The 27,727-nt window shown below is 49.9% G+C and overlaps 2 protein-coding genes across 3 annotated transcripts in view; one reads left to right on the top strand and one right to left on the bottom strand.

Annotated features, from left to right (window-relative positions):
• The first annotated feature begins 4,416 nt into the window (after positions 1-4,416).
• On the top strand, positions 4,417-27,253 carry MRAP (melanocortin 2 receptor accessory protein). Its single transcript, XM_060640384.3, is given in 4 exon segments — positions 4,417-4,938; positions 24,242-24,341; positions 26,675-26,742; positions 26,745-27,253. Coding segments are annotated over 4 exon segments (579 nt in total). The 5' UTR covers positions 4,417-4,832; the 3' UTR covers positions 27,050-27,253.
• Positions 17,073-27,727, bottom strand: part of URB1 (URB1 ribosome biogenesis factor) — an 84,340-nt gene continuing 73,685 nt past the window's right edge. Inside the window, exons 40-42 of one of the 2 annotated variants that reach the window (XR_009612476.3) lie at positions 25,582-25,715; positions 19,866-19,983; positions 17,073-17,635 (exon numbers count right to left, since the gene is read on the bottom strand). The gene's annotated coding sequence lies outside the window, so the exon portion shown is untranslated. Of the gene's footprint in view, positions 17,636-19,451; positions 19,984-25,581; positions 25,716-27,727 lie in introns of those variants that run through there. The other variant, XR_009612477.3, reaches the window with a different exon arrangement.

The following is a 27,727-nucleotide window of genomic DNA, read 5'->3' as shown; positions in this document are numbered from 1 at the left end:
AATTGAGAGGTTACACAATTCAACCCACAGCAATAGAGCTGTTTATGTTCTATATGAATTTGGGGATTTTTGTCTAGTTATTCTACCGAAGATTGACATTGTGATGTTTAAAACCCAACTTTGTAGATTTTCCTTACTCCATTTAGTTCTATACGTTTTTGTTTCATATATGTTATACTCTCTCATTAGGAACACAAGATGTTTTTACTGTTATGTTTTCTTCGAGTTAAATCTTATCCCTGCATGGTACGATATGCTTAGGTGTGATTTTCTTTCTATTTATTCCCTTTGGGGTTTGTCAAGCATCTTAAATCCCCAAATTTGTTTTTCAACCAATTTAGGGAATTTCCAGCCATTTTTTCTTCAAATTTTTTTTCTGCCCCGTTTTCTCTTTCCTGCCCCTTGGGATACCATTTACATGTACATAAGGCAACTTTCTACTATCTCATGTATCACAAGAGCACTCATTTTCTAAATCTTTCCCTTGGTTTCTTGGGTTGGAGAAGTTCTAATTACTGTTCCTCTGTTCCCCCACCATACCGACTGCTGCCACCTTCAGCACCGTAAATTTTTCATTATATAGAATCTATACTTTTCAGGTCTGGATTTTCCATTTGTTTTCTTGTCCTTGTGGTTAGGTTCCCTTTCTTTGCTCAGATTCCCCCATTTGTTCATTAATTTGGGTCATATTTTCTATTTAGGTCTTTGGCGGACATATTTATAACAGCTGCTTTAAGGTCCTTGTCTGCTAATTCCAGTATCTAGATGACCTTGGAGCTGGTTTCAATTGACTTCCTCTTCTCCAGACCGGAAGTCACGGCTTTCCCATGTCTTTGTAATTCCAGTGGTTTTTTTATGGTATAGTGAACATTGTGGATGACATGTCCTTTCCAGATTCTGTAACTGCTATCTGTGGGCCAGTGTGATGCATTCCATGCCACAATTATTGAGAACCATTTGACTGGGCTTTAATTTCATAATGTTGCATGCCAAGGACCTGGATTAGTTGACGACTGCATCATTCTTTGCAGCCTTAAGATTTCTGGTTATTAGGAATAAGTTTTTGTTTATCTCATGGAAAGCTTTTAGTATGATTGAGACTATCAACAAATACTGATATCATAGCTACTGAATAAAGCATGGGCTCTGTCTTCAAAAACTTTAAAAGATAGCTAGGGAAGCTAGGATGTGTCCAGAAGTGAATTTTACAATGTGGTAGACCTTACTAAAATAGCTAAGCATGAAAAGGATTGACAATGCTAATGTTGGTGATGAGGTGGAACACAGAAACTCTCGTGTTTTATCAGTTACGTTTTTCTGTGTAACAAATCACTCCAAAATGAGTGGCTTAAAGAAACAACACCTCAATTAGCTCAAAACCTCACAGTTCTGAAGATGAGCTCAGCAAGGTGGTCATTGGGTTTTTGCTGTGCTCCATCATGGGTCTGCAGTTAGCTGCTGGTCAGAGAGGGTGCTCTGCTCTGAAGGGTCAATTGGCTACTGACTGGGTGACGTGTCTCTGATCACCCAGCATGCTGACTTGAGCTTATTCACACAGTAACTGGGCAGGGGCACGGGAAAGTGGACACGTGGAAGGCTTCCGAAGGCCCTGGCCTGGAGCGTCTCATACAATTTCTTAATAGTTGTATTAGTCAAAGCCAAAACAAGTCACAAGGTCAGCCCACATTTGAAGGATGGAGAAATATGCTTTGTGTTTTTGATGGGAGGAGATACAAAGTCTCAGTGTATACAAGGAAAAGAATTGTAGCTCTTCTTGCAAGGTGACATATATTTATTACTTGTGGGGATGTAAATTGGTACTGATGCTTTTTTTTTTTTTTTTTTTTAGTGTTTATTTATTCTTCAGAGAGAGACATACAGAGTGTGAGCAGGAGAAGGGCAGAGAGAGAGGGAGACACAGAATTCGAAGCAGGCTCCAGGCTCTGAGCTGTTAGCACAGAGCCCGACGCGGGGCTCAAACTCACCAAGGGTGAGATCATGACCTGAGCTGAAGTCGGACACTTAACCGACTGAGCCCTCCAGGTGCCCCGGTACTGATGCTTTTGAAGACTATTTAGCTGTACCTTAAAGCTATCAATTCCACTTCTGATATATACTCAAGAGAAATTAGTGCTTATGTCCACCAAATACATGGGAAAAAAATGTTCTCAGTCCATTTTTATTCATAATAGCCAAAACCAGGAAGCAATGTAAATGTTCATCAATAGAAAAATGGAGAAATAAATTATGGAAAATTCATACAATGGAATACCATATGGAAAAGAAATAACAAATGACTGCACAGGTAACCATTTGTTGAATAAAAGAACCAGACACAAAAGGATACATACTGTATTATTGTATGATTAGATTTAGTTGAGGTTCGAAATTGGGCAAAACTATCTGACCATCGAAGTCAGTACAGTGGTTTCCTTGGTCTGGGCGGGGGGTAGTGGAGGGTTTTTAATGTTTATTTATTTATTTTGAGAGAGAGAGAGAAGGAGAGCACAAGCAGGGGAGGGGCAGAGAGAGAGGGAGAGAATCCCAAGGAGGCTCTGCACTGTCAGCACAGGGCCCAGCACGGGGCTTGAACTCATGAATGTGAGATCACGACCTGAGCCGAAATCGAGAGTTGGAGATTTCACTGACTGAGCCACCCAGGCGCCCCAGGAATGCTCTATATCTTGATGTGATGGTCGTGTGTGTGAGTGTATGTGTGTGTGGGGGGGTGTATGTGATATTCATCAAGCTCTGTAAGATTTATGTATTCAATTTACTGTAAGTTATACCTCAATTTAAAACAATTTTTTAAAGGGTGGTGGCAATGACAAATACATGTGATTGGAGTGGAGAGCAGGGAGGGGCACTGGGGCCCGGCACGTCCAGAGGTCGTTTGGGGCCCTGGGGAACTACACTTGAAGGAAGCAGGAGGTAGCAGGCTTTGGGGACTGGCAGAGAGAAGGGCAACCACTCCCACCTGACTCGGCTACCCTCAAGCTCTGCGTCCACTCCACCTGCCAATCTTGCCAACCCTCTTGACTCCAACCTTCCGACCTTCTAGAATGAGAAAATTAAAAAACGACAGTGACGTGAACAGATACACGCCAAACTGCTCAAAAGAGTATCAAAACACGTACAACCCAAGCTGAGGAAGAGCCGGTGGCATAACTGTTTTTCTGTTTCGACACACCCTTAAAAGTCGGACACACCAACCCTATCGTCCCTGCAGAAGTTTTTAGTGTCGTGTCGGGGGTAGCGTGCTGGGGGAACGGTAAAGTCCTCGGCAAACACAGATGGGTAGCTGCACACTATCGATGCCCAGCTTGGCTCTGGAATGTAGACCGGAAACAACAAACAGCTGGCATCTTGGAGGGAAAGGCCCCGTCATTCTGGGAATTTGGACTTCCTCACTGATTCTCTGGAGGCTACACTCTCTGGCTCCTGTCACACTCAGTCTTGCTCACTCCAAATATTTGGAGTATTCCTCTTGATTGTGTCCGGGGCTCTTAGAAAAATGAGTGGTAACTTAGAGCCCTTCCCTTCAGAAACCCAGAAGAAACCCCCTCACACTTGTTAGCCAAGGGCTGGGTGAACCCTCAGGCCCTATTGCCTAAGAGCTGGATCCGTGTGGGATTGATTCTGGCCCAGGCAAACGACCTAGGCAGTCAGAACAAATGCAGCTGACTGGTTGGTTCTTTGGGACTTCAATAAAAGGCGGAAGGGGTGGGGGGGGCGCCTGGGTGACTCAGTCAGTTGAGCGTCTGACTTTGGCTCAAGTCATGATCTTGCGGGCTGTGAGTTCGAGCCCCGCATCAGGCTCTGTGCGGACAGCTCAGAGCCTGGAGCCTGCTTTGGATTCTGTGTCTCCCCCTCTCTCTGCCCCTACCCTGCTCGCTCTCTCTCTATCTCTCTCTCTCTCTCTCTCCCTCCCTCCCTCTCAAAAACAAATAAACATTAAAAAACAAGCAAACAGGGGCACCTGGGTGGCTCAGTCGGTTAAGCGTCCGACTTCGGCTCAGGTCACGATCTCGCGGTCCGTGAGTTTGAGCCCCACGTCGGGCTCTGGGCTGACGGCTCAGAGCCTGGAGCCTGCTTCCCATTCTGTGTCTCCCTCTCTCTCTGCCCCTCCCCTGTTCATGCTCTGTCTCTCTCTGTCTCAAAAATAAACAAACGTTAAAAAAAAAAATTAAAAAAAAAACCAAAAAAACAAAAAAACAAGCAAACAAAAGCTGGAAGGTGTACTCAATTGGACAAGAGGGCTCTTCTGGTGCAATTAATTGGCTCTGTGTGCATGAGAGAGGCTACGAGTTCAAGGGCTGCCATCACTCAATTCCTGCCCTCAGATACTAAATCCGAACCAGTGACTTGCTGATTGCCCAACAGCACCAAGAACCGCCCTAATGTACGTCAAGGGCTCCGCCAGCCTTTCATTTGGGTTTTATTAACTTTTTAAGCAGGAAAGCAAACGGCGAGTGGCCTTCCTAGCCGCTGTTCGGCATCTTGTCTTCCAAGGGGCCCAGGTATCCCTTTTCCCGTTCTCACCCAGAGGGGCAAGCCAGAGCCGCGCTGGAAACCCGGTTTCCTGCCCTGTGGCTCTGTTTGTCTTGGACTTTCGTCAAGGAGGAGCAGGGCGGAAAGTTCTACGTGTGGGCGGAGATGTCAAGCACGGCCCCCTGGCCTTTCTCCCGGCTAAACGGCTCCGATAAGTAAGTGGGCAGGCCTTGAGCCCCGAGACCCACGGACACACTTGGATGACTTTACAGAAATCAGTCGGCCGGTGTCTCCGAGGGCTCTGACTAGGTCCGGATGCGCCCCCTCCCAGCGCCGCGGACATGGCCAAGCAGACCAACGCCTCCACCCTGTCCGACAGCTACGAATACTACTTGGACTACGTGGACCTCATTCCCGTGGACGAGAGGGAGCTGAGAGCCAACAAATGTGAGTCCCCGACGGGGGGAGCCAGCCAGGCAGAGGCTGGGGGCCGGCCCGAGAGACTTTCTCTGGCCACTTCCTCCGCCCAGCAGATGTCACAGATGAGCCCAAACGCGACCCTGACCCTGACCCTCAGAGCTATAAGTAAACGGGGGCACAATCTTATCTGTCATCTTCTGTAAGAGGTTTGGAACTAACCTCCTAAGAAACTAGGATGATTTGGGAGCAGAATATGCTTTTATGTTTTTAATTTTTTATTTTTAATGTTTACTTATTTTTGACAGAGAGAGAGAGAGAGAGAGAGAGAGAGAGAGAGAGAGAGACAGTGAGAGCAGGAGAGAAGGAGAGAGAGGGAGGAAGACACAGAATGCCCAAGCAGGCTCCAGGCTCTGAGCTGTCAGCCCAGAGCCCGATGCGGGGCTCGAACCCATGAACTGTGATCACGACCTGAGCTGAAGTTGGATACTTACCCAACTGAGCCACCCAGGCACCCCTAGAATATGGTTTTTTTTTTTTAAGTTTATTTATTTACCTTGAGAGAGAGACAGAGCACAAGCAGGGAGGGACAGAGAAAGAGAAAGAGAGAGAGAATCCCAAGAAGGCTCCATCTGTGATGTTAGCTCAGAGCCTGACTTGGGGCTCAGTCTCACAAACCTTGTGATCGTGACCTGAGCCAAAATCAAGCGTCTGATGCTTAACCAAGTGAGCCACCCAGGCACCCCAGAATATGCTTTTAAGACAGACTTTTTTTTGTTAGAGTGTGATTTGCCTGGGTTCCTGTAAGCTAGGTGAAATTTCTTCAAATTGCAGATTTCGCATTTTCTCTCACTCTATGCAGATTTGGGGGAGGTTACTGTGTCCACCCCTAAGATATATGACTTACTGGTTTCCATGAAAACACCAATTGATTGGGGCGCCCGGGTGGCTCAGTCAGTTAAGCGACTTACTTCTGCTCAGGTCATGATCTCACAGTTCATCAGTTCAAGCCCTGTGTCGGGCTCTGTGCGGACAGCTTGGAGCCTGGAGCCTGCTTCCGATTCTGTGTCTCCCTCTCTCTCTGCCCCTCCCCTGCTTGCGCTCTCTCTGTCTCTCAAAAATAAATAAACGTTAAAAAAATTTTTAAATACCAAGTGATTTTACTCTTCATGGTCTCAGGAAGGACCACCAGAGCAAACCAACATGCTTTTTTTGCTCCTCTCTCTCCCAGTCTCTATCCCTTGGGTAAGTTGGTGCTTTGTGAACAATCTTCTCTGATTATTCCAGCTACTCGGTCAAGATAACAAGTTAGCTGAGAATGAGTATGAAAAAGCAAACCAAACCAAAAAAAGTCTCAGGGCTCTGCCATCCTCAAGTCTTGGGCTCCTTGGCTATTTCTTTATTTTATTTTTATTTTTATTTTTGAGACAGAGAGAGGCAGAGCATGAGCAGGGGAGGGGCAGAGAGAGAGGGAGACATAGAATCGGAAGCAGGCTCCGGGCTCCGAGCTGTCAGCACAGAGCCCGACGCGGGGCTCGAACTCACGGACTGTGAGATCATGACCCGAGCTGAAGTCGGACGCCTAGCCCCTCCTCGGCTATTTCCTGCCCTTTGATCACATAATCTGTCAAGAAGTAAGTGCAGTCACTAGAAGGAACACGATGCTCTTCCTGTGAAAAGCAAGATCACTTGTTCACGCATCAGCTCAAAACTGAAATCCATTTGGATGTTATCGGTAATAAAAGGTAGCAGGTCCCCGGCAGAGCCCTTGGAGAAAGTTGTCTAGAATGTCTTGTTAGGAAGTGTACCTGTTTCCATTTTCATTTACAGCTTCCAGGAGTCCGGGTACCCATCCATGTTGGCTGCGTCCCCAGCCTGGTAGCAAAGCTTTTGCGGGGGACGATAGGTTTGGTGTGTGTTTCCTGATGCGGGGTATAGACTCACGAATCAAAAAGCAGATTTTTGCACAGACAGCTCACAGTAACAGGGAGAAAGTGGCAGGGTTGAAACAGAAGCCCACTGATATGTATGGTCAGAAGTTCAGACCTTCAGGATCCATATTGGTCTGGACAAAATGTAAATCTGTATTCGGGAAGGTTGTTTTTAAATTCACACGAATTAGGGGCGCCGGGGTGGCTCAGTCAGTTAAGCGTCAGACTCTTGATTTAGGCTCTGGTCATGATCTCAGTGGTTTGTGAGATCAAGCCCCTCAACTCTGCACTGGGCCTGGAGCCTGGAGGGATTCTCTCTCTCTCCCTCTCTGCTCCTCCCCCACTCCTTAGGATGTGCACGCACACGTGTGCTCTCTTTCTCTCTCTCAAAAATTTTTTTTAACCTGAATTAAATAAAATGCTGTTAGCTTCAGACACCCCCATCCTTTTGTACACCAGACTTCCCGCTTGGTCACCACTTGGGCTCCAAAGCCCTCTCCCCTGCTCTGAGTGGGAGCCCTCTTTGCTCATTCAAAGTCTTCGAACCTACAGTCTCAACCTCCTGCCCTGTGTAATTACCCACAAACAACGTCCATTTCTGGAGAAAGTGATTGATGTTCTCTAAGCTGTGTGTGAGGTTTTAAAAGAAATACTTTTTCTTGCACACATGAGCTAGAGATAGAAAGTTCATAGCCTGCTGGGCATACAAATGAGGAAACTCCTTCCTGGGGCGCCTGGGTGGCTCAGTCAGTTGATCGTCCGACTTTGGCTCAGGTCATGATCTCACGGTTTGTGAATTCGAGCCCCCCATTGGGCTCCTTGCTGACAGTGCAGAGCCTGCCTGGAATACTCTCTCTCTTCCTCTCTCTCTCTCTCTGCCCCTCCCTCACTTGTTCTCTACCTCTCTCTCTCTCAAAATAATAAATAAATAAACTTTAAAAAAAGCAACGCCTTCCCAAACTCCCAAATGCAATATAGACCATCTCAGTGAGGAAACTGTCCCGGGGGGAGGCCAGTCACTGGGTCCCCCAGACAGCCTAGATGTCAGGAGTCTTTGACACCCACGGAGAGAGGTACTCCTTCTGGCTTCCTTGATTTCTGTTTGTATCTCAGCCTTCATGTGTTCTCTGAATTTAATCTCCACCTTCTCTGGAAAAGGAGTTTGAGGCTAGACAAAAATACTCCCCCAGGGTGTTTCTGTCCCGGATGGGTAGATGTCTAGCTTGTGTTTGGGGACCGGCCGGGAGGCAGTGACACACGGATCAGAGGCCGGGCGCGTGGAGCCCTGCGCCACCTGGCAGGAGTTCACATCTGAGCTCTGCCACTTTCTAGCTCTGTGACTTGGGGCAAACAAGTTACTAAGGCCAGGCCAGATTCAAGAGGAGGGAACTAGAACCTATCTTGCAGCGAGAAAAGTGTTGAAAACTCAAAGCAGCCTTCCACCCACCACAAACAAGAAAAAGTATGGCAGGTGGCAAAATAAAACAGGAAGGCTAGCCAGGGAGCCAGGGTGGGGCCCTAAGAGGAATCGCACGGTTGGTAAAGGCCCCCCAAGGATGTCCTGTGAGCAGGTGAGAGACCAAGCCCTGAAGCCGTCTCTGGGAGGAGCCTTCCAGGCCACGGGAACTCCGAAGACAAAGGCTCTGAGGCAGGGGGATATCTGGTGTATTCCCTTGTATTTTGGAAACTACCTGGGAAATATCCTTTTTGCCCCTTGAAATGGAAGCCATTTTCTTATTTCATAAGTCAACAACGACCCATCAATCAACAAGAAAAAAAAACCCAATAGAAATATGGGCAAATGATACGAGAGCACAGTTAACAGAAGAGGAAACGCAAAGGGCCGAGGAACGTGAGAAAACGCTCACCTTCACAAGTACTCAGGGGGCGCCCTGGGAAGGACACCGAGGTTCCATTTCACACTCACTCAATGCGCAAACATGGAAACACTGATACCCAGTGTGTCGGGGTAGGAAGTTCGTGGATGATGCCCTTAACATTTTAATATCCTTTTTTTTTTTTTAATTTTTTTTTTAACATTTATTTTTGAGACAGAGAGAGACAGAGCATGAACGGGGGAGGGTCAGAGAGGGAGGGAGACACAGAATCCGAAACAGGCTCCGGGCTCTGAGCTATCAGCCCAGAGCCCGACGCGGGGCTCGAACTCACGGACCGCGAGATCGTGAGCCGAGCCGAAGTCGGACGCTCAACCGACTGAGCCACCCAGGCGCCCCTTTTAATATCCTTTTTTAAAAAAAGGATCTGGAGGAAATACTTGGTAGATACATGCTCTGTGTATTTCTATGAATTTGGAACATTTTATCATTCAAGCTTTTCAAGAACGTTTATCTATCCTGAGAGAAAGAGAGAGGGCACGCGTGCCTGGGTGGGGGAGGGGCGGAGAGAGAGAGAGAGAGAGAGAGAGAGAGAGAGGCAGAGAGAGAATCCCCAGCAGGCTCCGCGCTGTCAGTGCAGAGCCCGACGAGGGACTCCATCCCGTGACCATGAGATCGTGACCTGGGCTGAGATCAAGAATCGGATGCTTAACTGACCGAGTCACCCAGGTGCCCCTCGAATTTCTAAAATGTAAGTCGTAAAGGTTAATATGCTCATCGTAAAAGACTCAGACAGTAAATTACTGCACTTTACCATTCAGAAAAAAAAAATCAGGGTTAGCATTTTGGTGCCTGGCCGCCTTAGGGTTTTTCTGTGTCTTCAAAACACAGAATGTGCCTGCCCGCACATATACACACATGCCGTCTGTGATAAGTCCTGAGGGGAAACTGAGACCTGCCTTGAGTGACCTCTCTCCTCCCCGGGACTGTGACTACCAGGCAGAGCCCAGCGGGCGGCAAGGGGCCACCCTCTCCAGTGGATGGACGAGCGCGGCTGGGAAGGACGAGGACCCTGAGCCTGCTGGGAGGCTGGGGACAACAAACCCGCGCTCTGGGCAGTTTGGCAGGGTTTTAAACATTTCGCTCATGTTGACAAGGACCCTCTTTTTTATATTATTACTAATTGAGGGAAAACGTGCCCAACACAAAAGTGACCATTTAGGCCATTTTAAGGGCACAGTTTGGCGGCAGTAAGTGCCTTCACATCATGCCACCACCCATCTCCGGAACTTTGTCCATCTTCCCCAAACTGAACTCAGTACCCGTTACACACCAGCTCCCCCTTTCCTTCTGCCCACTCCCCCCCCCCCCCCCCCCCCCCCCCCCCCGTCTCCGATAACCACCTTCCTGCTCTCTGTCCCTATGAATCTGACTGTTCTGACCATCTGCCACGGACTGAGTCCGGGGTCCCACCCCACCAAACTCACGTGAAACGTGAATCCCCAGTGGGATAACATTTGGAGGCGGGGCCTTTGGGAGGTGATGAGGGTTAGACCAAGTCATCAAGCCGGGGGCCCACCGTGGAATTCGTACCTTTTTGAGAAGAAACAAGAGCGCTTGTTCTCTCTCCCTCGTTCACGTGAGGACATAAGCAGGAAGCGAGCTCTCGCCTGGAACGGAACCCACCAACACCCTGATCTTGGACTTCCGGCCCCTAGAACCGTGAGAGAATAAATGCCCGTGATTTAAACCGCCCAGTGTATATGATTTGTTACAGCAGCCTGAACGGACAAAGACAGTACGTCACCGAAGGGGAATCATACGCCGTTTGCCCTTTCGTGTGGCTTATTTCACGGAGTCTTCACTCTGACAAGGACCCTCTTGGGAGGCAGGCCCCTTGGCCAGTTTACAGAGCTTTCTGTGGCAGAAAGAAATGTACGGCAGGTAGCTAAGACCACAAAAACAACCCGGAGGTTGATAGTCTCCTGACACCAGAGATGTAAACTCCCACGGCATGGCGGTCGTATCAGTCAGCGTTCTCCAGAAAAACAGAACCAATAGGAGGTACGCCGATGCGGATAAGAGGAGCCTGGTTATAGGGACTGGCTCATGCAGTTAGGGAGGCTGACGAGTCCCACCATCTGCCTCCTGGAAGCCTGGGAACCCAGGAAAGCCGGTGGTGATTGACAACTACAGGAGCTGATGGTTCGAGTCCTGGAGTCCAAAGGCCCAAGAACCAGTGTCCAGAGGCAGGAGAAAATAGCCCAGTGCAAGGAGACAGAGCAAGAATTTGCCCTTCCTTTGCCTTTTTGTTCCATTCGAGCCCTCATCGGCTCGGCCGATGCCCACCCACACTGGTGAGGGCAGATCTCCTTACTCAGCCTACCGAATCGATGCTAATCTTTTCTAGAAACACTCTCACGGACGCATCCAAAAATCGTGTCTTACCAGCCATCTGGGCATCCCTTCGCCTAGTCAAGCTGATGCACGAAATTAACCATCACGGAGCGTAAACCAAGAGGGTCATCAGATGAGGACTGGGAGTGCGTGGTGTGGAGTCAGAACAGTCGCCACAGCAGGACGTGGCAGAGACCTGGTCACAGGGGTGATGGATGTGCGCAGGTGAACCGGCCCGGGAGTCCCGCACGGGGTGTCCACTCGTTACTTCGTCAAAATGCCGTCACGTGTCCCCACAGCCCCTCAGCGGAGCCCGGGGGAACTTCTCCTCCTCCAGCTTCTTTCCACCGGCTTCCTCATCCGTGTCTGAAACACACACGGATCTGCATCCCCGCTGCCCTCTTGGACCATCGGCCAAAAGTCCCTCTCTCTCACCTCCGGTTGCCAAACTTCTCAAACTCGTGAGCACTTTCCCCTTCTCGGGTTCCCGGCATCCACCGTCATCCAAAACAGCTGCTTCGGAAAAGTCACCCTGTTCGCTCGCCTCCTTCCTCCCCCTGGTTTCTGTGTCTCTCTAGCTCCACTGTCATCTCTCTCAACCTCTTTCCTTCTTTCCCTAGTTTCACTCTCCTTAGGGTGACCAAGCCCCTAGGTTGGCACAGGACTGTCCCATGGATGCATCTTGGGGAACTGAGGCACATCGGATGGTCATATTAACTCCCCTCTTCTCCCTCCAGTCCCACAGACAGGAACAACGCTGCCACTACCCCCAGATCTTAGGGAAATCAGAAAAAGGCTCCTACTGTGGGGACACAGTTAATCACACCTATCCAGGTGGAATTCCTTGAGCAGCGCACAACCTGTGCAACTCTCCATGGTGTTACTGTGTAGGAGGGACCCCAAGCACAACCATGTGCCCATTGCGCTGTTCCCTGCCCCTGCCCTCTCAGAGTCTAAGCTCCCCACTTTGTCTTAGTAGTCCTCTGAAACTCGGTGCTGTCCATTCTGTGTTTCATTCATCTCAGCTAGCCCCACTTCCACACCATACTAGAAACACACCATTCCTGACCCACCTTCTTGCTTTTGCTCGCGATTCACTCAACAACCAAATCTTGCAAAAATGCAAAAAAGATCTGGGAAAGATCTGGAAGCATAACATTGGAAAGATCTCCACCCTTAGGAGGTGACAGTCTAGGAAGGAGGGGACTGCCTAAATAAATGAGCGTGCTATGGTATCCCAGACATGGGAATAAAAGTATGTGGGGGTCCCGGGGCCCAGAGGAGCCAAGTGATTTGCTCAAGGTCACCTAGTAAAATATTTGCAGAGCTGGGACTTAAATTCCAGGCTCTGATCCCTTAGGACTCGTCCCAGGACACTTGGCACGATTAGTGGGCAGATTCCCACCAGACTGTTCCAGCGGAGCAGGAACCCTTCCCTGTCTTGCTCCCCACCCCCAGCTCCCAGGCAGTGCCTGGCACATCTCAGGCACACGAGAAGTCTCTGCAGAATGAACAGATCACCTGCTGTGAGGTACGCAGCTCTTGTACATACTGGTCTTTTCATGATGCGCACCTGTGTCAGTTATCAGTTTACTGTAATCCCGTGATCAACGATGGAATTCCTTAAGAGTGAGCCGGGAGTGAAGCTTTCGCAGGAGGGGGCCCTGGCAGGGGCGCAGCAGGACGGCCGTGCTGGGGCTGGGAGGTCGGCAGTGAGGGTGTGAGGACATGCAGGGCCAACAGCCCCGGTCACTGGCCCAGGACGTGGTCCCGCTGAGACTGGGCCTCGCGGTGGCAAGAACCTCTCAGCAGCCATCTTGACGGAAAGACCAATGCCCCGGGGCAATCTGGGGCCGGTGGGTCGGGGGAAGAGTTGCAAGCCCAGATGGGGGGGACCCCACTACGGTTGTTGGTCATCTGGGTTGTCTATGGTTCATCCAGCAGCTCCAAACCAGCTAGGCCTGGCTAAACCAGCCAACATCTCTGCTATCCGGTAACCAAACTGCATCCCCAGGGAGGTCTGAACCTCTCTCAAGTATGTCCTTCCTTGGGGTTATGGGCTGGACTGGGTCCCCCCGCCTCCCCCACCAAATTCCTATGTTGAAGTCCTAACCTCCCGTACTTAAGAATGTGACTGTAGGGGCACCTGGCTGGCTCAGTTGGTTAAGTGTCCGACTTCGGCTCAGGTCATGATCTCATGGTTCATGGATTTGAGCCCCGTGTCGGGCTCTGTGCTGACAGCTCAGAGTCTGAAGCCTGCTTCAGATTCTGTGTCTCCCTCTCTCTGCCTCTCCCCTGCTCATGATTCATCTCTCTCTCTCTCTCTCAAACATAAATAAACATTAAACATTTTTTTTAAAAGAATGTGACTATATTTGGAGATGGGCCTTTATTTTTTTTTTTTTTTTTTTTTTAATTTTTTTTTTTTTTTTTCAACGTTTTTTATTTATTTTTGGGACAGAGAGAGACAGAGCATGAACGGGGGAGGGGCAGAGAGAGAGGGAGACACAGAATCGGAAACCGGCTCCAGGCTCCGAGCCATCAGCCCAGAGCCTGACGCGGGGCTCGAACTCACGGACCGCGAGATCGTGACCTGGCTGAAGTCGGACGCTTAACCGACTGCGCCACCCAGGCGCCCCGGAGATGGGCCTTTAAAGTGAGAAAATAAGTTTCTGTTCCTTAAGCCACTGTCTTAGTCTGTCTGTTCAGGCTAATATAACAAAACACCTCAGACCGGGTGGCCTATAAACCAGAAACATCTATTTCTCGTGGTTCCGCAGGCTGGGAAGTCCAACACGAAGGCACCAGCATGGTCGCATGGGGGTGAGGGGCCCCTTCCTGGTTCATAGCTGGCGTCTTCTTGCCGGGTCCCCACATGATGGAAGGGGTGAGGCAATCTGTCTGGAGCCTTCTTTATACAGGCACTAACCTCATTCATGGGGGCTCCGCCCTTATGACTCAAGCACCTCCCAGAGGCCCCACCACCAAATACCATCCCCTGGGGCATGAAGATTTGACATAGGAGGACAAGGGAACACAAGCATTCTGACCATAGCACAGCCTGAGCAAACGCACCTGGGTCCCCCCTCCCTCCCTCCTCAGCCCCAGCATACCTTGTAGAGTCTCCTCATATCTTACACTCTTTAATCCTTCTGAATAATTTTTCATATTAGACTTCCCGTTTCACCTGCTGTGTGATTTCTACCTCCTGACTGGGCCTGGCCTGTCACAACGTCCTTCCAGTCGCAATGTCTTTTTTCTCCCGCATCTGCGTAAACGCACCCATCACGCTGCGGCACGGAAACAGCAAGTTCATGGCGCGCAGTCAGAATGCTGCTCTCCTCTTTCTCTGACCCCTCGTGCAAACCTACTTAGTGGTGCTGGCTCTTTCCCTGGAGTAGGTCTCATGCTCACTCTTTTTTGTTGTTGTTTTTGTTTTTCTGTTTTGTTTTGTTTTTTAATTTTTGAGAAAGAGAGACAGAGACAGAGCTTGAGTGGGGGAGGGGCAGAGAGAGAGAGGGAGACACAGAATCCGAAACAGGCTCCAGGCTCTGAGCTGTCAGCACAGAGCTCGACGTGGGGCTCGAACCCATGAACTGTGAGATCGTGACCTGAGCGGAAGTCGGACGCTTAACCGACTGAGTGCCCCTTACTCTTAAATTTTAAAAAAATGTGTCTGTCAGGGCACCTGGGTGGCTCGCTTGGTTGAGCGTCTGACTTCCGCTCAGGCCAGGATCTCAGGGTTCGTGAGTTCCAGCCCAGCATCGGGCTCTCTGCTGTCAGTGTAGGGCTGCTTCAGATCCTCCGTCCCCCTCTCTCTGCCCCTCCCGGCTCGTTGTCATTCTCGCTCTCTCTCAAAATGAATAAACAAACTTAAACCAAAAAATGTCTACCGGCCAGTCTAGTTACCCAAACAAAGATCTAAGCCGATGAAATCAATTTCAAAAATACTTAAAACCAAACCGCCTTCAAACTTCATTCAAAGCGAGAACTTCCTCTTTCCCTGGCTTGGGGGCAGGAGCGCTTCCTCCTTCTTTCCTCAGCAAGCTCCTCCTCCCCAGCCACCTGCCCCATCCTATTTGGTGACACATCTTCCCTGGAGCGTCAAGGATGGCGTGGGGTGAGAGGCAGAAAGGGCGAGGGGGTTTGCCAGTGAGGCGGCTCAGATTCTGATTCGGACGGCAGCCGGTCAGCACAACAGACACACCCGCACAGGCGGCCCTGGAGGGTGAGGAGGACATCGATGTACGTCAGCCGTGTCCACAAAGGGGGGCCCGCTACTTGGCTCGGGGACTCTGCTCCTGTCGATTTCGCCGCCCCTCCTCATACCAGCCCGTGTGACGGGTGTCCTTTGTGCATTCCCTGGGATGACGGTCACCAGCCCCATGACCTGAGGGTGGGGAAGCGATTCTCCTCTGTAGCCGTCGTTACTTCTTGGCTGAACTCTTGCACTGGCCTCCCCACTGGCCTCCCTGCCCTCCAACTTGACTGGCACTGATCCAGGCGGGGGCGTCCTTGATACAAGCTGGCTCCTTCTCTCCTGGCGGCGGCTTTGCAAGAGATCTCCCACCACAGGCAGTGCTCTCTCTTGCTGGCCTCGTAGGACGATCCTCGGGACCCTGTGCTCTGAGGCCAACTTCCGCCTGGACCCGCTCTGTGAGAGGCCCGACTCCCCTTCAGGCCGTGCTCATGCACGTGAGCCTTTGGGCCAGCTCTGGGCTGGCACTCAGCCCGCACCCTCCCCTGAGGCCCTCGGGGACACAGCTTTGCCCCTCAACGGCCGGAGGCTGGCTCCTTCCACTCTGCTGACACTGATGGCCCAGTCTCTTGCTTTTAAGATGTTCTCGAGCACACATCATCAGACTCCAGTCCACTGTGCCCCACTAACTGCAAAAGACACGTGCAGAGTGCCCTTGAGCGGCCTCTTCGCAGTTCCACTGGAGGGCAGGGCACCGGCTGCCCTCCTAGACAGAGTGAGGGCTGTGGGGGACCATCTACCGTCTCTAAAGGAAATCCCTCGGAGGTAAGCAAACCCAAACCAGATTTCAAGTAGTCAATGCCTATTTTAGTCTACTCAGGCAGCTATAACAAAGTATCATAGACTGCGGAGCTTCAACAGATATTCATTTCTCACCGTGTTGGAGGCTGGGAGTCCAAGGTCAAGGTGGCAGAAGAGTCACTGTCTGGTGAGGACGTCCTTTCTTGCTGTTGGGCTCACATGGCCTTTCCTTGGTGGATGTGAATGGAGAGGGGCTGGGGGAGAGGAGGAGGGGGAAATGGGAGAGAGAGAGAGAGAGAGGAGGGAGAGAGTGGGGGAGGGAGGGGGGAAGTGGGAGGGGGTGAGAGTGGGGGAAGTGGGAGAGAGAGAGGGAAAGAGAGAGAGAAAGAGGGAGAGAGAGAGTCTTCCTTTTATTGTAAGGACACTAATCCCAGCATGGTGTCCCACCCCCATGATCTCCTCTAAACCTAATCACCTGTCAAAGTCCTCACCTCCGACTACCACCAGTCTGGAGATCAGGGCTTCCGCATCGGGAGGTGGGGGGACACATTCGATCCATAGCACCGCCTTTCTACAGAGTCCACTGTGAACATCCCGTCTCCCCTGTAGATTTCAGGTAGGATCTGGCTGTGTATGCTTTTTTATACTTTGCCCTTATTGACTTCACAATATGTTGTTTTCCTGTGTTGTGAAAGATTCTCTCACAAAGTTTTGTAAATAAATGCACGACGTTCGGGGCGCCTGGGTGGCGCAGTCGGTTAAGCGTCCGACTTCAGCCAGGTCACAATCTCGCGGTCCGTGAGTTCGAGCCCCGCGTCGGGCTCTGGGCTGATGGCCCGGAGCCTGGAGCCTGTTTCCAATTCTGTGTCTCCCTCTCTCTCTGCCCCTCCCCCGTTCATGCTGCGTCTCTCTCTGTCCCAAAAATAAATAAATAAAAAAAAAAAAAACGTTGAAAAAAAAAAAAAAAATAAATGCACGACGTTCTAAAAATGTGCGGTTTTGAACACTGAGAGTGGTTCCAGGATTTTGCTATTACAAGCAGTGGACTTGGGAAGAAAAAAACCTTCTTCCCCTGTTGTGTGTCCACGGTATTTGAATTCAAAGAAGTTCACTTAAAAAAAAAAAAAACCCAAAATGCAAAAGTAGAAATGTCCATCACCCGCACGCTGTGCTGCTGCTATGACGATGTCACTCTTGTGATCTGTAATGGTCAGCAGAAGGCGGTGTCAGGGTGTCTCAGGGAGGCTCTGTTGACCTGGCTTTGAAGGTGGGGCAAGGTAAGCGTGAGTCCGGGTGAGGAAGGACAGAGGTCACACCGCAGAGAGCAGGCGAGCCTCTTTGCTGACAAATGCACCTTTCTCTCCTCGCCAGTTCCTCTGGGCTGGATCTCCAACCCAGTCAAACACAGATCAGAAAGCTTCACTTGTGCAGAGGTTCACATCAAAGACAGAAAGATGCTGGGACTGGAGCCAGGAGCTAGGGATGCTTTAAGGTGAGACAAAGGCAAAGCTTCTGGAAGATCGCCTGGGGCAGCCGCTTGAACCTTGGAAGGCTGAGTTTCACTCCTGTGCCAAGTAGGGAAGGAGGTGACACAGGAGGGAAAATACCTAATAAGCAGGAGGGATTTTAAGACTTTTGTGTTCATGCCCATATACTGGAGTTTATTCCATCATGGATGGACAGATCATTGGAAATACCTAGGGAGATATATATATATATGTATATATGTGTGTGTGTGTATATATATATATATATACACACACACACATACACGTATATGTATATATACACGTATATATTATGTATATATACGTGTATATGTATATATACACGTATATATTATGTATATATACGTGTATATATATGTATATATACACGTATATATTATGTATATATACGTGTATATATATGTATATATACACGTATATATATGTATATATATATACGTGTATATATACGTATATATATAATGGCGAATTCAGCGCTGACTTGAGGAATCTGGGTTCCTCTTTCCCAGGGTTAGCTTGAAATCTGGTATGATTTTGTTACAGGGACTTCACAAGGATTTTCACCCTTGTGACTTTACAGATGTGACTTCTGTTTCGGGGAAAGGTTAAGAATCTCTCCAATGCTGTCAGAAAGGTGGGGCATGCAAATCTGTTTCCTGGGCCTCTGCTTGAATTAATTATATGTTTGCTTTTCTATCTGTCCCCTTTTCAGAGGCTAAGCTTAGGAGAAAACCAGTCCCATATAGCAATCTCACAACGACCACACACATTATTCTAATGCGATGAATCTCGCTCGAATGCTCCCTTGCACGGAGTAGCAAGATGGACTGATTTCCCTTGGGTAGGGTCTGGCTTTCACACTGTGTTATTTACTTCTTGGGTCAATATGTCTTCTTCCTTTAATTATGGCTTAGGAAAAAATTTGTCATAGCCCGTATGGACTTCCACTGATGCACCAGCTCTGGCACCTTCGATAATCAGGCAGTCTGTTCACCTGTTGCCCTGTCAGCTGGGAGAGGAAGAACAGAAACAGGCCACCAACCAATCTCTTGTGAACACAAGGCAGAGAGCTCAGTGAAAAGACTGAGCAAACAACTTACATAGAACTCTCTTCTGGCATTCGGAGCAATCAATTTCATGTTACAACTTTCACCGAGACTTCTAAATCTTCTTCAAATGGTCAGTTATGGGCATGATATAAGCAGTGAAAGTGATTTTTAGAGGTGCCTGGGTGGCTTAGTTGATTAAGCGTCCGACTTCGGCTCAGGTCACGATCTCAGGGTTCGTGAGTTCAAGCCCCACAGTGGGTTCTGTGCTGACAGCTCAGAGCCTGGAGCCTGCTTCAGATTCTGTGTCTCCCTCTCCCTCTGCCCCTTCCCTGAGCACACTCTGTGTGTCTCTCTCTCTCTTTCAAAAATAAACATTAAACATTTTTTAAAAAGTGATTTTTAAACAGAGATATGAGATTGTTTTCGTAACGATTTTCCCATCAAGGTAGCCCCAACTGAAGGCGCTACACTTGAATGATATTATTATTGTTCAAAAACTGCTGGGACTCTTCTTTTGGAACTGACTTTGGTAGTGACAGTATATTCTATGGAACGTCCACAGTGAAACTATGTATATCTTTCGAGGGTGGATTTGCTTTTGGGAAATAGTTAGGAATCACCCATAAACTAATCAGGTGAATGGATCGAGCTGACTGATACCACCTGGGTGTTGAAAAGGAAATACGATTTTACAAAGTAGCAAAACTGGTGTGTGTGTGTGTGTGTGTGTGTGTGTGTGTCCTTGAGAGTAATTCCAAAAGAATAATTTAGAAGTGTTTATGAATGTTTGATAAGTGTTTATAAATGTTTAATCAAGACATGTATTTTATTTATTTTTTTTTAATGTTTATTCTTGAGAGACAGAGAGACACAGAGCGTGAGCAGGGCAGGGGTAGAAAGAGGGGGAGACACAGAATCAGAAGCAGGCTCCAGGCTCTGAGCTGTCAGCACAGAGCCCGACGCGGGGCTTGAACTCACAAACTGCGAGATCATGACCTGAGCTGAAGTCGGTTGCTCAACCCACTGAGCCACCCAGGTGTCCCAAGACATGTATTTTAGAAAAATGTATATGACTCTATGATAGAGAGAGGATGATTATTTTGAATGTCAGCATTCATTTGGATTTGTAAGTTTTGATATGCTCGTTTAAAAAGCTGGCTCCTTCTACTGACTCAATAAGGAAAACTGGTTACAATTAACGGAGTACCGGACAAAACAGAGGTTAATTTCTCTTTCACCTAAAAGTCTGCAGGACAGCATTGTGGGTCTGGTCCATGAGATCCTCAGAAAGCACCTTCCTTCCAGCTCATTGCTCTGCCATCCCCCAGACATGTCCCTCATCATCACATCCATGTTCTGGCCAGCAAAATGGAGTAAGGAAATGCAAAGGGATACAAGGTCATGAGAAATCTATTAGTCTCTGCAGGAGGACTCCTAGTAACTCCCTACTCACAGCTCATTGGCCAGAACCTTGTCACATGACCACATCTAGCTGAAAGGGCATCTGGGAAATGTAGTCTTTATCCCAGGCAGCAAAAGGTAGGGCTTCTATGACTATGAAAGCACCTGAGAGCAAACATTAGGATTGACAACCAGCAGTCTATATACCACAATTACCTTTACTGGTATCCACTTGATTTTAGTGGAGCTTGAATCACAGAGATATCACTTGCCACACTACTCTCTTAACAGAAATAATAATTTTAGTTCTATTTACCTATCATTTCAAAACCATTAAACAAGGAACTGTGCTATGTGCATTACATACACATGGTATGTTATTTAATTCACCTAACAGTCTACATAACACACACTAACATCCCCCTTTAACAGATGGGAAGACAGATTTAGAGATGTAAAAATCCCAGACTGCCTGAGACCCCATGGTTAGAAAATGGCCAAGTCAGATTTTGAATTCAAAACTACCCACTTCCAGAGCTCAGGCCCTTAACCCCATTGTTTTTCCAAAGAAGGGAAAGATCTTGGAGTTAATCTCTAACCAGGACTCTGGGACCCAAATGTTAGTAGTATTTGAAGGAATGTTAAAGCTGAGGTTTAGCAGTTAACAAAATCTAACGAGACTGAGGTGCCTGCTATGAGTAGGAAGTACTTGGATCAGGTTAAGCTGTCAGCTCCAAGGTGGGATGAGAAATTCCCCAGTGTGATGCCCCACCATGCCATCAGAGCCTCTTCTTGTCAGTTAATTGTGGATGCCTAAGTCCCCTCATTCTGCCAGTGTGGTGGAAGGAAGAAAGGAAGGGAGAGAGGGAGGGAGAGAGAGAGAGAGAGAAAGAAAAAGAAAGAGAGAGAGAAAGAAAGAAAGAAAGAAAGAAAAGAAAGAAAAGAAAGAAAAAGAAAGAAAGAAAGAAAGAAAAGAAAGAAAAAGAAAGAAAGAAAGAAAAGAAAGAAAAAGAAAGAAAAAGAGAGAAAGAAAGAAAGGAAAGAAAGAAAGAAAGAAAGAAAGAAAGAAAGAAAGAAAGAGAAGGGAAGGAGGGAAGGAAGGAAGGGACAGGGAGAGGAGAAAAAGGAAGTAAATGAGGGGAGGGGAGAAAAAGGGAAGGGAAAGAGAAGGGGAGGGGAAGGAAAGGGAAGGGAAGTTTTCCACGGCTGGACTAGTATTGTTGTCAAGCCAGCCTGGTGCTCCTTGTTGTAAAAACAAGCTCAGTGATGTTTAAACAATTCCAACACTGGGGAATGACAGCTCTTGTCCGGGAACAACATGTTCTGTCCGAGCACTAAGGCTGAACCTTCAGCAGGGAGAGGAACAAGAACTCTTATTTTTTTGGCCACCCTTTTCAACAGGACCATAACGAAAGAGAATTTAGTACAGGAAGTGGTGAATAGCTGCTGATCGCCTTTCTGGTCTGAAAAAAATTCCAATTTCACTTCTCTGAAGACACTGTGTTCTGCGAAAGGTGTCGCTTCATTTTCTGCTCAGTATGTGGGGATAATGACCAAGGGCCAAGCGGACAAGTGTGAGCCCAGGAGAAGGGGAGGCGGGTGGGGGTGGGTCTCAGCTGCCAAACTTCTGAAGCTGTTTTCTTAGAGGCCCTGACGGCACTCATATAGGCGCTGAAGATCTCCAACCTTATGTTCTCTTTATGAAGGAGAAAGAGCAGTGGGGTCTGCCTAAATCTAAAACACCCCTGGGGTGGCTGGGTGGCTCAGTCGGTTGAGCATCCGACTCGGCTCAGGTCATGATCTTGCGGTTTGTGAGTTCGAGCCCCGCGTCGGGCTCTGTGCTGACAGCTCAGAGCCTGGAGCCTGCTTGGGATTCTGTGTCTCCTTCTCTCTCTGCCCATCCCCCGTTTGTGCTCTGTCTCTCAAAAATAAATAAATAAATGTAAAAAAAATAATAATAAATAAAAAAAATAAAACACCCTTACGGAATAAACCCCAAACTTCTGAAAGCATTTATACTGTCATACTTTGCGGTAGTTATAAAATAAATGTTGACTGGCCAGTGGGGCTGCAGCAGGTGTTATAGAATAATGTGCGGTGAGCAGTCACGGAATGCTGAGAAACTCAGAGGCTCCTCCCAAAAGTCCTTCAGTTTAGGACAGACAGTAACAACCTCGCTCCCTAGTTCCCAGGAGCCCACACGCCTCCTTAGCCTGGTCGGCGCTCAGGGGCACCCCCGTCAGTTTCTCAGCTCAAGGACAGACAGGAGAGAGCATGTGGGAGCCTGGGGGTCTTTGCTGTCCTGGTCTTTCTGGAGCGTGAAGGCCAAGCTACTGATGCCTTGTTACAAGGCAGTGGGAGCTCGATTCCTTTGGCAAGTACGGCATCTTTTCCTTGGGACTGTTTTTTTGATGCTGTTAAGGTCTAAGATCGATGGGCCTTCAGTTTCTCCTTCTACCTGTCTTGGGCCGTGGAGAGGACAGGGGACACCCCTTACTCCAGGTACCATTACTTACCCCTGGGGCCTCTACTTCCATATTCGTGGAGGTGATGCACAAATCTCTAATACCCCATTATTCATTCATTCGTTCATTCATTCAGTTTGTTCATTTCCTCATTTGTTTACCCATTCATAAACATCTTTTTGTTTAACAAAATACAACATGGAGCAGGCAGGTGTATCATCGGAAGTACTACTGGAGTTCAGAGGAGCGTGTTGGGGGAGGGGCGTGCAGGACAGAGGCGGCTGGTGATGTGGTTTGAAGCGTTGGGGTTCAGAGTCAACGGCAAGGATAGAATTCTTTAGATGTCTTGGGTGCAAAAAGGGTGTTTTCTAACGTTTATTTGAGAGAGAGAGAGAGAGAGAGAGAGAGAGAGAGAGAGAGAAGGTGTGAGTGGGGAAGGGGTAGAGAGAGAGAATCCCAAGCAGGCTCCGTGCTGTCAGCTCAGAGCCCAATGCGGGTCTCGATGCCACAAACTGAACCGTGAGATGATGACCTGAGCCGAGATCCAGGGTCGGACGCTTAACCTACTGGGCCACCCACGTGCCCCACAAAAGGGTGGTTTTATTTGACCACAGGGGCCAGGACTTTGGGGCAGAAAGAGCTGCAGTGGGGTTGTGGCGAGTGACTGATTATACACCCTCAGGTTGGGAGGGCGTTAGGGATAACGTAAGTCTCTAAGGTATTTTGGAAGCAAGGTTTTCAGGACCTTGAGGCCTTAGCTGTTGTTAGGAAAAGGTCATTAGTGTTTAGTAGAAACTCAGTCCTGGGATCCTTCAGATGTATATCAGGGGGCCATAAGCTTGGAGTATGATTGCCAACATATATCTTGGGGGGGGGGCCGGGGGGGGGGGGAGTTGAGATAAAAGAAGTTTCCAAAGGAATTTTTCTATGTGAAAGGACACTTACAGGATCCTGGGGGTCAGGATAATGTTAAGCTAAGGTTACCTTCTGCCCCTTAGCGAAGGGTCATCATCCAGGCAACTGAGTTCTGAGAGGAAGATCAGTCTGTCTGCCTCAAGGACTTATCAATGGGCTGTAGGCAGTAAGGGAATTTAGCTTTTCTTTTGCCTTAGTTTCCCACATCAGCAGCAATTTCCAGTGTGCTAGCTTGGTCCCGTCTGAATCCTCATCAGCCCCTGGCAGAGCCTGGCTTGAGTGGGTGCTTTCCCCTGAAAGAAAGGGGCCAGGGAGGCCCAGGGGAAAAACTCTGCCTTGCCCGCCACAGGAGCACTGCAGCACCACAATCTAGACTCCGAAGGGGTCTCTGAAGCGGCCTCTAACGGAGCGGTCCCCACAGTCCCCTGCGGCCCTCACAGCAGAGGGGACGTTGGCTGTCACATGAGTGGCCCACAGCCCCTGCTTCCCCCTCTGAGGGAGAAAGGGAAGGAGGGGAACAGCAGCAGCAGCTGAAAAAGCAAATCCACGGGGTGCCACCCACCTTCATTCACTGCTTTTCCCTCAACGGTCACCCTAATGGGACCTTGAAGCTAGTTGCTCTGGGAAAAGGCCGCTTCCCTGCCGGCCTGTTCCTTCCCAAGGTTCTTGTCAGTGGAAAAACCTTCCCGGTGGTCACTGCTGAGAGGCCGGAAGACGAGAGAATGCCAACACTCGGGGCCCTATTTCCACGCTGCTCGGGGGCCCTCACGTCCCCTCGCCATGGGCTTCTGGTGGTGTCACAGTGACGTTGAGATGCACTCTCCCTCCCGCAGATCTGATTGTCATTGCCTTCTGGGTGAGCCTGGCATTTTTCGTCATGCTTCTCTTCCTCATCCTGCTCTACATGTCCTGGTCAGGGTCCTCGCAGGTGAGGTGAGTAAGGGTGCGGGGGGGGGGGGGGGGGGCGGCACGTGTACAGGTAAGTCACGTGGCTAAACAGCGAGCGGCCGCACGTCCACGCAGCGGAATGTTATGTGGCCACAAAAAGGAATAAATCACCGATTCCTTCTGCAACACGCATGAACTTCAGAGTCACTGTGCTGAGGGATAGAAGCTAGACACAAAAGGGCCTGTATTGTATGACTGATTCCATTGCTATGAAACATCTAGAATATTCTAAAGCAGATTGTGTTGATGGTTGTGTAACTCTGGGAATATACTGAAGATCTGGAGTTTTAGGTTTTAAATGGGTGAACTTTACTGTATGTATCTCAATGAAGTTGTTAGAGAAAATAGAGCCTAAATGACCCCACACGCCAGTTAGGTCTTGCCAAACAACTCACCAGGAAAATGGGACCCAAACTTAGGCATCTATGACCACCATGTGCTATTGAATACCTACTATGTGCCTTAGGGGTTAAATTCGGTAAGATCTAGGAGCCCCAAGAATTAGCTAGTAATTAACCTAGCTCGTTACACATTTTTTGAAAATGTTTATTTATATTTGAGAGCGAGCAAGGGAGCGAGCGGGGGAAGGGCAAAGAGAGGGAGACAGAGGATCCAAAGCCAGCTCTGTGCTGACAGCAGGGAGCCCAACGTGCGGCTCGAACTCACGAACGGTGACATCATGACCTGAGCTGAAATCAGATGCTCAACGGACTGAGCCACCCAGGCGACCCTAGCTCATTAGATGTTAATTCCTGTGCTAGACAACTGGCTTACCACATCCGATTTCCTCTTCTGGCTTAATCTGCCCCCAACGGCTACTGCGGTCTAAAATGACTGTCCTAACAAGGGACCCTATAACAAGGGACTGCCTATCTCTGCCTTAGCTGATGGGACCAGGGCTGCCCAAACTCCCCTGAAACGTGGGGTCAGGTAGCAGAGCGATCCCGGGCGAAGACTGGGGCTGGACACCATCATGGGCCAGGCAGTCTTGGGGAGTGGAGACCGGGAGCCGGCACAGGATGCTGAGCAGCAGGCAGATGAGCAGAGCTGCTCTGAGAGGAGGGGGCAGGCAGCGGGAAGGCCCTGAAAGACGAGAGGGCAGCCTCGCCACCTGGGGGCGTCCCGCCGCTGGCTCAGGGAGGACCTGCCCATCTGTGCACGCCCGGACCAGCTTCAAGGGGGCTCCGTCTCCCTCCTCCACCCTGCCCTGCCAGGGGTGACTCACCAAGTCACTTCCGGTTCCCTCTGGTCACGGGAGGAGGCCGGGCCAGCTTCTGAGCAAATGCAGACCTCCGTCCTTTTCTTCTAGTTTTTACCACTCACGTGAAATTTGGGCAGATTTATAGCCCCAAGAGGTACCTGGGGGATAAATGAACGAAACCAGCTTTCTGAGGTGGCTCGTGGCCAGCCCTGTGCCAGGGACGGTTTGCAAGAGAAAGCTTCCCGGCCCAGTGGGCACACAGGCGGCCGAGGCTGAGGGGTCCCGGGTGTCTTCAGGGCTGCAACTTTACAGGGCAAATGGATGATGCTGTTCCCCGGCACCAGAGAAAGCACCCTCCAGACACTATAACAGACAGGGAGGGCTCAGGGGAGCCACCTGGGTCTTCAGTAAGATCTGGGAGACAGACGCAGGGTTGCTCCCTGAGGAGGTGCTCTTTCAAGCCTCAAAAAAAAAACCCAAGTCTGCCGGCATCATGTGAAAGGAGGGCTCTGCTCCTTCAGGCCCCCTCTCTGAGCCTCCGCATTCATGTCAGGATTGCAACTAGTTGAAACTAGTTCTCCGGCCACGCATCACCTCACGTCACCCTGATGACACCTAAGAGGCGATCACGGTCCCCCATCAAAGATGAGACGGAGGGCAGGCGGGACGGGGCGGGCCGGCTCACGTCAGGCGGCCGTGCCCACTGCCCCTGGCGCTCAGGAGAGGCATCCAGAGAGCAGATTCCTGGCTGAGATACAGTTGGCTGGAGGCACAGGTACCTGAGCTCTACACTCAAACCTGTGGGCGGACGGAAGGCCGGCCTGCCCGCTCCCCGTCGTGAACAGATACATGAGGGAGACGTGACCTCAGAGAGAACTAGTCGTCAGCGTAGGGTCTGGGTCACCGTCAAGCACTGCCTGTCATCTTCCATTTCTGCACAGGGGTGACCTTTGTGAGCCGGCTGACCCGCCCCCAGGGTCTGCTCCCCTGGCCGAGGTGCCCTTGCCCCGCGTGCCTTCTCTACGGGCTTTGGGCCGGCAGCGGGGTGTAACAGGAAAGCATCCAGTAAGTTCTCTCGCCAGCTTTGATGCCTGCCTCCCATCTGCTCTATCCACAGGAACAACACCCAGCACCACCCAACACGCCCCTGGAGTCGCGGCCTCAACCTCCCGCTCTGCGTCCGGAGGCACCCCACAGGCTCCCCCGGGCTCGGGCAAGGAGCCAGGCAGCAGAGCATCCCGCCCTGAGCGGCGGCTGCGGCCGGCAGCCCCTCCGCCCTGCCCCACCTGCCCCGCAGACCCACCCTGCTCTCTTCTGGGAGCCGGGTCTCGATGGGGACCCCCCACGGCAGCAGCTGACAACAGGGACGAGGAGGAGGGACCCCTCCCGGGAGACAGAACCTCTCAACTGTAGCCCGGACGTCAGCAAACGCCTGGTGAACTCAAACCAACCCGGACCCACAAGTGCCTTCGAAAAGCCTGCTTACGTGTAGCAGGAAGCGTGACTGGGTCAAGATACGCTACACGAGGGGGCACTGGCATGCATCATCCAGGGCCTGCAGCAGCCCGGCTAGCACGAGGAAGTAGCCCCAGATGTTGCAGATGTTTAGTGCATTTCACCAGCATACTTACTCCTTATGCACTTTGGGAAGGGCAAAAAAATAAAACACATATAAATTAAAAAAAAATTTGCTCACTCATCTTCACTGGGCCACTTTTTAGCTTCAACTACTAACTGCCGTAGTATTTAGCAACCCTGAGTTCTAAGCTGATTGGAACCTTCTTCAGGACACCCAGGGAGGGCCTGGGAAGCTGCCCATCCCCCACTGACTCCCACTCTTTCCCAGACAGGGTGGCGCACACCTGCCAGGCCAGCTGACTGCGGTCACACTCCCGACCCCCCCCCCCCCCCCAGCCAAAGCCTTTAAAAGACAAAGCCCAAGGGGAGGGGGTCTGCATCAGAATGCTGCCACAGAAAGTCTTTGGGCTGGGAGGATGGGTCCCATCTGGGTGACTTTATGGGACCTCTGGTGTGAGCCCTCTGACGGACTCAGTCCTCCAGCGCCCGACAGCCTGGCCCTGGCAGGGAGACGGCGCCCAAGTACAAAGCCCATACAGCCCACTGCCGCCGAGGCGGGCTGATGGTTAATTCCCCAAGTTGACGGCAGACT

This window comes from Panthera onca, chromosome C2 (genome assembly GCF_046562875.1).
Source record: "Panthera onca isolate mPanOnc1 chromosome C2, mPanOnc1 haplotype 2, whole genome shotgun sequence".
Classification (NCBI taxonomy): Eukaryota; Metazoa; Chordata; class Mammalia; order Carnivora; family Felidae; genus Panthera; species Panthera onca.
The sequence above is the reverse complement of the archived record's forward strand: the minus strand, read 5'-3'. Positions and strand labels throughout refer to the sequence as shown.